Source organism: Nanorana parkeri, unplaced genomic scaffold (assembly GCF_000935625.1).
Source record: "Nanorana parkeri isolate BGI_ZX_2015 unplaced genomic scaffold, ASM93562v1 scaffold579, whole genome shotgun sequence".
Taxonomy (NCBI): Eukaryota; Metazoa; Chordata; class Amphibia; order Anura; family Dicroglossidae; genus Nanorana; species Nanorana parkeri.
This window is the reverse complement of record NW_017306847.1, coordinates 403,350-415,363: the sequence shown is the minus strand read 5'-3', so window position 1 is coordinate 415,363 and position 12,014 is coordinate 403,350. Positions and strand designations below refer to the sequence as shown.

Sequence of the window (12,014 nt, the reverse complement as noted above, 5' to 3'; positions counted from 1 at the left end):
AAATAACCTAGGGGGGCAATTGCCCCCTTGTAGCGACACCTATGGTGACCCCTGGTCTACAGGATGTGCATAACACAGGAAGAAAAAACATGAATAAATTAAGAGGAAAACTTTTAACAAAAAATAACGTGATCCCAATTCATTTATATTACTCTATGAAATGAAGTCTTCCTTTGTGAGAGTTTGGTTCCACTTTAAAGTATATATCCAGTTAAAGTGACATTAAAGTCAAAAAATGTTTCCCTCCCCCCAATGTTAATGTCAGCACTTACCTTAAATGATGTCTCTTAATCCGATCTTCTTCTTTCCTGTCCTTTTCAGCCTTCTCTCCAGTGCTGCTGCGGGTCTCCGATCCAGCGCTGCCTCCTTGGTCCTTGCTGGCACTTCCGATCCCACGGTGTCTGCATGCAGGTGCACGCGTCCATAGACTTACCTTGCGTCTCTCCTAGTCTCCCGGCTGAAAATCCAAACCGTGCTAGCGCCCACCCCAAGATGCTTTGTGGCCGCCCAAGCAGTTTCGGATTCTCGGACGGGAGCGCGTGGCAGAGATGGGGTAAGTTTAAACCGCTGTTTTTGTTTTTAAAAAAAAAAACATTTTGCATTCATCTACTGCTCGCTAGCAGTACATATATGCAAAAAAACTGAGGTTTTAGAAACACTTTAAAACGTTATTTTAGACGAGGAGAGGATTAGAACCCCATGGGGTTTTTTACTGCTATCCTGAGCTTCCTTAGAAAGATTTCCCCTCACTTCTCTCCTGGGGAAAATGGTTTCACACCAGACAGGATGTGAAGGTAACTACAAAAGCAACACAAACCGAAATAAAAATGCTTTTTTTTAGTAGAGTAGTAGAAAGCTAAAACTCCTGTCATCTTTTTTATTGCTGTCTGCATCCCTGTTCCAGGCTTTTCCTCACTTCCCGTCTGGTGAAACTGTCGTCACTGCCACACTGAGTAAGCGGAAATCTCTCTAAGCCTCTACATCCTATCCAAAACAAAACGAAAAAAAAGTTTTGCCTGGACTTAAACTTTAAGAATGATGTATGTTTTTTCATTAAAGGGAAATTCCACCTTCAAAAAAATTATAATGCACAACTCTTCATAAAAGAAAAAACAGGCAATTAGCATTTTTTAGAATAGAAGCCAGTAAAGCATTCCAAACGCGATCAATGGATTGAGAGTGTAATGCTCTGAATCCTACAAGCTCCTCCTCCTGCCCAAGTCCATACCAAGGTAAATTGAAATAGTATCAGTGGACTACAAGTGTGGTGACCTCACCGCACATGAAGCATGGTCAGAAAGGTGGAGCTAGCTGCTAAGGCAAACAGATGAATACACAGAAGAAATACCTGTATATGAAAGTTGTGTTACCTGCCAAAGGGTTTGTATTTCTGTCAATCCAATCCTGAGATTTATACATCTCTGCCACACAGGACAACCCAGTTTGGCAGATTGGGTAGTTCAGGAACACTACGACTTAGCACAGAAGAATATGGGAATAAGGGAAAGTGAGAATTTTGTCCCAGGTGGACTCCGCTATGGATAGCATGAGACTAAAGTTGCCTGCATCACAATGCTGTTTGCCTATATCAGTTGTGGGCAACCTTGGCACTCCAGCTGTTGTGAGACTACAAGTTCTATGAGGCATTGCAAGACCGACAGTCACAAGAAGGACCCCCAGAAGCAGAGGCATGACGGGATTTGTAGTTTCACCAAAGCTGGAGTGCCGAGGTTTCCTACCCCTATCCTATACTAATAAATGTAGCCATGATTGTAAGTAGGGCCCGATTGCAAGTACAGTGCTTATCCCCAGCAAGGAAAGGCTGGGGGTGTGGCGGGGGAAATGTGTTAGCATCTTAAAGCCTGACTCCGGCCAAAACATTTTTTTTAATTGTGGCGTTTTTAAGTGTTCCAATCTCTGTTGGGTGTTATTGCTGCTGATGCCCCTGTTCACAATATACCCCCTCACTTCCTGTCCCAATGCTACAGATGTGTATATTGGGGTGCCAAATAACAGGACAAATATCTGTCATTCACAGGCAATCCTACTTAAAGCCATCCATAAAAAAGAAATCAAGGCACACAGCAGTGGACATCAGTTTGTTTGTACCAAGCACTCACGTTTGCAGACACCGTCCAGCTTCTTGTAGACTGGCATACAGTCACATTTAAGGTTTGTGCCTGACTGTACACAGCGTGCGTTTACTCCGCAGTTCAGAGCTTTGCAGGATAAGGATTCTGAGAAGAGACAGAGCACAAAAGTGAACAAGAGAACAACAACTAATATAGGTTATATATTTCAGAGCCTGTGCAACGCATGGTAAAGACCGCCTTACCTAGCTCACATGTAGAACCCATATAGCCTGCTTCACAGGTACAGCTTCCATCTCCTTTAATTCCATTATTACAAATTCCACGTTTACATTGACAGTCTGGAAATAAAAAGATGTGTTATGCTTACATTACACTTAAATAAGTGCGAGTACTTCTGGCATATGGATATAAAACAAATATATGATTCTCAGCGCTTTAAAAATGTCTTTCCACTTTTGCAATTTTGCCGGTAACGGCTGTTATCCTTCCCGGCGGGTTTCTGCTCGCGCGCCCGCGAGCAAAAACAAAAAGGACATACATTTACGTGACCCTGCCGGGAAGAATCTGCCGTCCACCCGTAATGGGAGGACGGCAAGGGGTTAAAGCAACATTTTTCTTGTTTACATAAATAAATAAAAGCTGATCATTGTAAGCACCCGTCAGTAGTAAATGCTTTGTTTCAACACTCTATCTGCCACGTTTGATGGTCAGCTTGGTCTGTTAAAGGGAATTGAAATGACCAGACTTACTGGCCGGGTCACCAGGTGAAAATAAAGTAAAAAAAAAGATAATGAATGCAGCCACCATATCTAAGGTTTGCGAAGCTGCAATATATTACATGTTTGCTTTTTGGTGTAAATATCATTAAAGAGAAAAACATGTGTAAACAATTTACACATGTATGTAATATTTATGACTGTAAATGAAAAATTTTCACGTGAAAATGATAATGAAATAAGTCTTACAGTTTAGTAGGCTGGGCCTTTTATCTGAGTGCATATGTGAGCACAATACCCGGGAGTATACAGAAAGAGAACATTCCTCTTGTAGCCACCTCAACTTTTGTGAGGTGGCTACTGGAAATGTAGTGATTGCCAGAGCTGTAGTCAGTCTGCCTGAATTATAGTTGGCATTTATCTGGTTAATTCCAGGTGTTCGGCATTGATTGTACTTGCCTGAGTGGTGTGTGACTGCTGCAGGGTGGGACAGCCAATGAGGGACACTGAGTGTGTGTGCAGTTCACCAGCCAATCACTGGGTCTCTCTCAACCAGTGTTGCATGCTGGGTAAGTGCATATATACACTTTTATTCACTGATATACTGGATTTGCTGTGAATTTCAATAAAGTCTGCAGTATTGGAATTCTCTGAATAGTGAGGTCTGTTCGTATACTGCTGCATTCTAAGGTGGAGACGCACCTATTAGACCAGCACCTAGGGAGTCCTAATGGTGGCTAAGGAATTGGAGCGGTGAGATTTCCTTTGGCTCTACAAGTGTTTCTGTAGGCCTCAAGTATGGAGGAGGCCTGTGCTGTTGTCAGAGGAGGAGAACCAAGGAAGCTGATGGCTGCTGGAGGTGCCCGGAACATAGGGGACATCAGGAGCAAGTCTGGGGTCTCTCCTGCTGAAGATTAGTGTACATCCCTGCTCATCTGCAGCTCAAAAACATATTCCATTATGCTACAAATGGATCTACACTGAATTACGGCGTTGGACTGGTGAGTCTGGAAGTCTACATCTGTTCTACCCTGGATGTCTAGGATCCCTATACCCTCCCTCCATAGTGTAAATATGTTTAAGAAAAGTTCTTCAGCATTATACTTTGGCCTGGATGTCAGTTCTGTGAGCACTAGAAGAGGGCAGTTAATGCTAATGGGGCAGCTGAATACTAAAACACAGACAAGCTAGTGATGACCTGGGTTATTCACAGTACAACTGGTTTAAGTTGACATTATTGCGAAGAAAGTTACTTTTATAGGCTGTGTTTATATATTATATCTAATACGATACTAAGGTGTGGAATCTTAGAAGAAAAACCTGCGGGTGTAACCTAGGGTTGCCACCTTTTCTTCAAGCGAAACACAAACACGCTAGCGACGCGTGGACATTTTTGGGGGAGAATGAGTCGTGGCTTAATTATATGTAAATAGCGCCACTCCCCCAGTCATATGTAAGTATAACAGTTAGACTATTTTCAGTGGGAGGTCAGTAGCCCCTAGACATGTGCACTGCCAAAAAATTTGTTTAGTTTCGTTTCGTTTTAAATTCGGATTTGTGTTATTTCGTTTTTCAGGATTCGGGTGTGAAAGTCAATTCGGAATTCGGATTCGGACGAAATTCGGTAGCGTTAGTACGAACGTTCGTTTCGTTTTCTGTTCTTATTCGTTTCTTATTCGTTTCGTTCATTCGTTTGCAGCAAAAGTGACATTTGAGGGGGAAAAATATTTTTCTCCTTCTCTAATGTCACTTTGCTCCAACGAACGAAACAAATAAGAAACGAATAAGAACAGAAAACGAAACGAACGTTCGTACTAACGCTCCCGAATTTCCGAAATGGAAATTCGGATTCGTTTGCATTCGTTATGTCTGTAATTCGGAATTCGGATACATCCGAATTTCCGAAAATTCGTCTGAATTTTTTGATTCGGAACGAAACGAATCGCACATGTCTAGTAGCCCCTATCTTAATTTTGGTTGCCCCTGTCTGCCTTACATCTTGTGTCCGGGTTTGTGCTGCCATGAAACCCGGACACAGCATTCAAAACCCGGACTGTCTGGGTGAATCTTAGACAGGTGGCAACCCTAGTGTAACCTCTCCCTGCATACATAAAGGAAACCTGTGCTTTGCTTGTACACTGCCTGGCCAAAAAGGACACCACCTGGATTTAGCTAAGCAAATTGGTTAGAGTCTTAATAGGTTTAGGTTCAGCAACGTTATGTCCCCAAAAAATGAGGTCAGCTGCCTACCTGAATATACTGAAAGGACAGGTTTATGGATTTTTTTCTTCCCTGATGCCACAGGCACTGAGAATCTTTGGCATGTGCTGGAGAAGAGTTTACGCAGTGGTCTGACTCCCCTATCATCACTACAAGATCTTGGTGAAACATTAATGCCACTCTGGATGGAAATAAATGTGACATTGCATAAGCTTATTGAACCGATGCCACGGTGAATGCGTGCTGTAAAGCTAAAGGTGGTCCCAATGACATATTAGAGTGTGTGGACTTTTTTTTTTTGGCCAGGCAGTGCATCTCTCTTTTATGACTTGCCGTCTTTTTGTGATATAAAGCTTACCAACTTACATTGATCACAGTCGCTTCCATATAACAATTGATCTACACATTCATTGCAGGCAAACCCAGTGAATGGCTCCTGTAAATCAAAGAATAAATCCATGAAAAAAATCATATTATTTATCTATAGCAACTTTGTGAAAAATGTTGAGCAAGTAGTTATCAGTATTATAATGAGAATACAATTACAAATAAATATGGAACATACATAGTGTATGTCTTCATTCATTTAAAGTAACCCTTTATACTTTTCCCCTAAATTGCATTTTCAGTAGATGGAAAATCTAAAGTGGAACTACAACTTCCTATCCTTTACAGCAAGGGAAGGCACCATCTTAGTCTCTATTTGGATTGCAGTTGCCATGGTGCTGCACATGTGATAAGCTATGACACCAGAACTTTGAGGGCTTGAAAGTTCAGTTGAGAGCTGAAATTAGTACACTGGCAGCCTTGAGGCTCCATTCACATCTAAGCAACACCTATTATGCATGTTTCACGCACGTCTTTTGTGAGCAGATTTTGGCACATTCATGTGAATAAGCAAAACGTGTGCAAAAATGTGCAAAAATTGCAATGTGCGTTTTGCAAGCATTTTTTATTGAGTCTATGGGACAACATTTTTTATTATTATTATTATTATTATACAGGATTTATATAGCGCCAACAGTTTGCACAGCGCTTTACAATATGAGGAAGACATTACAATCACAATACAATCAAGACGGTCATGAGGGCTTACAATCTAAAAGTGCGCTGAAATCTTCCCCAAAGTAGCTCATGTACTATTTTGAGCATCAGGCATATTTCTGCTTGCGACAAAACTCATAGGTGTGAATGGGGGCCATGGAAATGAATGGGATTCCTTGGGTGGAGCGTTTTTATCGCGCTGAACCAGCTGCGACAATATGCCTAGGTGTGAATGGAGCCTTACGTTACCGTTTTGGGAGACATTCAATTGGTGGGTGAAGTTCCTCTTTTAGAAAAGTACAGTAAACTATAGTGATGAACCCCAGAAGAGTATTTAAAGTGCAACCTAAGCCAAAACCTTTTTTTATGTTGGATAGAGTGGAGAGGTTTTTATTGCTGTCTGTGTCTCTGTTAGGGGGAGACACCCTCTCTCTATTTGTCCTGGTGTCCGCTATCATTCAAAGTGAAAGAAAATCCCTTTTTTTGTGTGGTTGTTATCAGAATAGGAGTATATGGAAAATCTTTAAATAGGGGTCTTAGTTCAAGAGACCCTTCTAAATGCCAGGGACTTCCCTCTCTTCAGAAGGACTTCGACTCAGCCGATCCAACATCAGGATCGGCTGAGCCGAAGCTCTGGCAGCTCACTTGCAGTGAGTGAATAGCCGAATGCAGCTGGGAAAAAAAAAATGTAAATTAATAGTAAAATAAAAAAATAAAGATTTTTTAAAATAAAAAAACAATTGGGCGGAGCTAGTAGTGACAGCTTGCTCCCCCAACTGTTTCCTATTGGCCGGCACCTGCCTGCTATCACGGCTGGCTCTGCCAAGCTGGCATTTGCGTTCGCCCCGCTTCGACTGACACTTCGGCTAATCCAGATTTTCGTTAGCGGTAGCGTGTACGTATTTTCATTACGGACGAATATTCGTTCAACAACAAAAAAATTGTTCATGCTACCGCTTACGAAAAATGTTGATTTTTTTTTTTTAACGGCGATGCTTAAACACAATAAAAATTTATTTGGGAAATAATAAAATAAGGATACATTACAGAAATGCTTACATTACATTTACAAGTCCCATTGCCATTCAGTCCTTCCATGCAGACACCGTGACCACTGCAAGGGCGAGTAGATCCTCCAGGACATTCTGTTAAATAAGGATTGACAGTTGACTTTAATAATGTCTGTTTGAGTCCCCTAGACAAAATGAGCACCTAACAGTTAACTTAAGGGGCTACCCCAGCACTGAAAGGCTACATTTTTTGGTTGCTTGGAGTTCTTCATTAAAGGAAACTAATATAAAAACAGCTTCAGGTACTCATAGAAACTGTATGAAAAGCAAACCCCTTCCTCCTAATATTGGCACTATATGGTGCCACAGAGCAACTTTCTGTTCCTTTTCATGTGTCCCTCTCCTAATTGTCATGGCAGCCACGATTGTTCACATGATGCACCTTTCTGTAAGTCAACACTTGCATAGGCTGGGGTGTATTTTATTAACATCATTATGTGGAAAGGTTTGCTTTAAAATACACTATGATTTTTTTTCGAGTGTTAAAGTGCATAAGGCCTTGTTCACACCAAGCGCGTTCCAGGAGCAGAGCAGAGCAATTACAGACCGGATCAAAACTGCGTCCAATGTATTCCAATTGTATTTTTAGCTCCAGTTCACATCGCAGCGTTCCGTTCCAGAGCAGGTAAAAAAACTGCAGCAGGTCCTATTTTACCTGCTCTGGAACGCATCAAAAATGCATGCAAACGCCATGGAACACACTGAAAGCCCATTTTAAACTAAATAAACGGCCCGGAACGCATCAAAAACGCGGCACGACCCACTGCACTGCGTGTGCAGAAACTCATGCAGATCTGCTCTGCATTTGGTGTGAACAAGGCCTTAAAGATGTGGGCATTTTTGCCTGGAATTCCTCTTTAATCCAGCAAAAAATTAAGGAAGCAGTGCATTTTTGCTGCACTTTACTTAGCTCACACTTTCTCAGCTCCACTGTGGCTTAGTAAATACACAGTTTTGTTTTTTTGTATCCCACTTAACCTGCTATCAAGACTTATTTTATGGGCCAGAGACTTCCTTCCCTTTGCACACGCCGTTAAGTATTTCCTTCCATCTTTTTTTTCTCAGCAAGTGGGAAAGTCTCTTAGGCCTGGTTTACACCAAGCGCGTTCCAGGAGCAGAGCCGAGCAGTTACAGACCGGATCAAAACTGCGTCCAATGTATTCCAATGGTATTTTGGGCTCTAGTTCACATTTTGGGCTCTAGTTCACATTTTGGGCTCTAGTTCATGTAAAAAAACTGCAGCAAGCCCTATTTTACCTGCTCTAGAAAGCTCGGGAACGCATGCAAACGCATCAAAAGCGCATGCAAACGCCCTGGAACGCACTAAAAGCCCATTCTAAACTAAAAATAGATATATTTTTTTTTAAACCAAAAACGGCCTGGAACGCATCAAAAAGCGTGGCAAAAAACGCGGCACAACCCAATGCACTGCGTGCGCAGAAACTCATGCAGATCTGGTCTGCATTTGGTGTGAACAAGCCCTGAGCATGATAATACATACTTCAGACTCTTGCCTTTTTATAAGCCATTAGGAAATCGCTGCATGCTTATGATCTAGTTGTCACACTGAGCCATCAGATCAATGGAGAATCGGCCACCATAACAGTTATGCACACTTACAGTATATGAGAATGCAAGGGTAAAGCATGAGTCTACCTTGTTCTAATGGCAGTTACACATTGTGATGCATACCTTGGAATTCTTCTTAAAACAATAATTTCTGTGACTTTATTGTCAAATTTGTGGAGGTTAGCCAAATGTATCCAACCCTGGTCCACTGCCAAACCAGTAATACAAATGATCCCATCTTAAACATAAAACATCGGCTGCCTGTATTCTTTGAACTTTTCCAAAAGGCATTCTGTGCCGCCCCAATAGGGACATAGAATATGAGATGCATAGCCTCAGTTAATATTAGCATTGTTATATAGGTTAGAATTTATATAGTGTGATTTGCCTAACTATTTTCTCATAGCTAAATTCATGTGTTATCCTATGCTGCCATCTAGTGGCCTTTTGTTGTAACAAACATGTTTTCTGTAATTATTCCTCATGTGACGATGTATTTCCCCCTAGTGTACGCCCCTTCCTTCTTCCTGTGTGCAGTACTTCCTGTGTCATGGCCACAGTTGAAAGCCACATGTAACAAGGACACACATGTAATCTGCACAGTACGTAGGAAAGGCATCATTTTCTGACCGCACAATACTATAACCGTTCAACTGCTGTTCCTATCATCTGCTGTAACCTGATGTTAAAGAATAAACACCTCTTTTGAATGAATCGGTATTGACGAGTTCAGCTATCTGACGAGGATTGTCCGCAGTGAGTATATCTGCTTATACAGGCCAGGCATAGAGGTCTCAGCAAGGGATATATTTCGCTATCACAACGATCGGAGTCAGAATACATTCCAATAAATCTCACAGATCTACTGCTATGTATGCAATAAACATTTAAAGCTGTACTCCAGGCAGATAAAAAGAACATGATTTATTCACCTATGGATGCATTTTTACATGCAGCTTGGAGAATTATTTTAGTCACTGTTGATATCAGTCAATTACTTGTTCGGCATGGGAGAGGGAGAGGCAGCAAAGCAATTCAGTCTGGAATCTACTGCTTTGTACAGTGCTGTCCATCTAACACTGGGAGCTTCCTGACAAAGGTAGAGAGCAGACTGATAACATTGGTGGACAGCTGCTACTCTACATTGGGGTAACTCACATGTGTCACTGCAATGCATGGTAGTGCGTGTTACATGTGTTGATGTGATGCAGTGCTATTTATTTTAAATGGCACCCCAACACACCTTCGCGGTGCATTCGTGTCGCAGTACAATTTCCATCAACTCCTTAATGTGCGTGGCAGAGTGCGGCAAAAATACATGCATTATTTTTGATCCGTTGTGACGGTTTAGGCAGCCCATTTGAAGGCATGGGCTGTCCTAACGCAATGTGCATTAAACCACATAAGTTTAACACACAGCCGCAGATAGGACTGGTGTAAATGGGCCCTAAGACTGGGCCAGCTCCCAGAGCAGGCAATACTGAACATTTGCAGTGCAGCCAAGAGATAAACGGTAGGGTCTGACAGTCCTGCAGCAGCCTATTTAAACTGCATTAATGCAATATACCACAATATGGTGTGAAAGGGGGCCTAAAGATAACATGTGCGTAAGCCATTTCAGTAGAAAGTAACAGGTTTGCTTTAATACCGGCCTCACCCCCATCCCATACACTTATATTTCTGAAAGAAATATCTGATACTTCCAATATGTGACAGTCAGTCAGCAACGTCACACATGGGGTCCATATCTTTGGAGTCTGAAAACCTGTAGCTTACACACAACTTTCCTTTGCCTTCAGGGCTAAATGAAGCATTACAGGGGGAGAGGGAGGGAGGTATGTGCTGCTGGGGAGGGATACGTTAAAGTGAACCTGTTGCTTTACACTGTATGGGTAAAGCTAAGGTTCACATCAACATCTGACTGGCTGCTGTGCTGCAAACATGAAATTCAATTAACATAAATATTTCATAGCAGAAAATAGCATAGCAAAACAAACAGAAAAACAAGCACACAACTTAGGCTACATGCACATGGGCGTCTGGGGATTCCTGCGGCAAGATCCTACAGAGTCTAATGGCAGGAATACCAGGTGGGTCTCTACAGATGCAGCCACTATGCCCATTCAACTTAATGACAGGCTGACAGTGGTTGCATGTCAGTGGCTGTCCGCATGTAATCATACCAATCATATCAATGTTTACCTGTGGGTAGAGATGTTTGTTCCGGGATGCAAAGAAATTGTGCAATTACATGGAGACAGCCATGGACAGATGCGGCCACTATCAGCCTATCATTAACCTGAATGAGCACAGCGGCCGTATCTGTAAGGACACACCTGGCATACCTGCCGCAAGAATCCGTAGGTTGTATGTGGTATATTTCATTAGCTGAATGGATTCGTATTCCATTCTTAAATATAGAGACAAGGAATGTGTAACTGCCGTAAATTTGGGAAGCCAAGAAGAAGTTTACTTTTATCAGTCTAAATAAATTATACGACTGAAAGCTGGATTGACTGATTTAGTATGCACGGGTCCTTCATTCCTTCATTTAGTTAGTACCATCATATGAGTAGATACAGTGTTTGCATACTCTCATATGATCTGGCACATTGTCTATATATTCTGTCATTTAAATGTGTAGTATATATAAATGTAATTGTTTGGGCAGCAAAAAGAATGCTCTTATCCACTGCAAAACATATTCATGTTGTTCCTTCTTCAGGGAAGAGGGGGATGAGGTGAATTTGAGATCCATGTGGTTGTTTTTTTGTTTGTTTTTTTGCCTTTAGCTTGTAGTAGCTGGACATCATAACCTCTGAAATAGTCTTCATTTTCCCTGCACTTTGTGGGTTTTCGTGGATATAATGTTAAACCTCATAAGGGAAGAAAGCAAAAATAACCCTAATTCACCATGTGAAGGGAAAGAGAGTTAGACATTTTAGGATGAGCAATGACTGAATGCACAGAATGCAAAACATTTATTTGTAAAGACTAAAGGTTCATACCTGAGCATGTAGAACCCCAGAATCCTTTGCAGCATGCAGGTTCCAAAATGACTGTCTGACAAGTGTGACTGCAGCCCTGCATTGATAACACCACTCCTCCCATATCCACAGTGTATCTACACAAGCAAAACGTAGAACATTCAATTATAATAAATGAAAACCAAACAGCACTTTAAAAAAAAAATCCAACTGCATTTAAATCTGGAGAGATTAGAACTTCTGTCATGTTTCTATTTTGGTCTGTGCTCCCTTTGAATAAATTTCCCCCCACTCTCTGTTCCTTTGGTACTGGGA

At 41.7% G+C, this 12,014-nt stretch overlaps 1 protein-coding gene across 1 annotated transcript in view; it reads right to left on the bottom strand.

Moving 5' to 3' along the window:
- STAB1 (stabilin 1) overlaps positions 1-12,014 on the bottom strand; it is a 145,403-nt gene that overhangs the window by 131,232 nt on the left and 2,157 nt on the right. The window contains exons 2-5 of the mRNA XM_018562472.1: positions 11,721-11,836; positions 7,144-7,218; positions 2,336-2,431; positions 2,121-2,237 (exon numbers count right to left, since the gene is read on the bottom strand). Coding sequence (XP_018417974.1) covers positions 2,121-2,237; positions 2,336-2,431; positions 7,144-7,218; positions 11,721-11,823 — 391 coding nt within the window. The 5' untranslated portion in view covers positions 11,824-11,836. The remainder of the gene's footprint in view (positions 1-2,120; positions 2,238-2,335; positions 2,432-7,143; positions 7,219-11,720; positions 11,837-12,014) is intronic.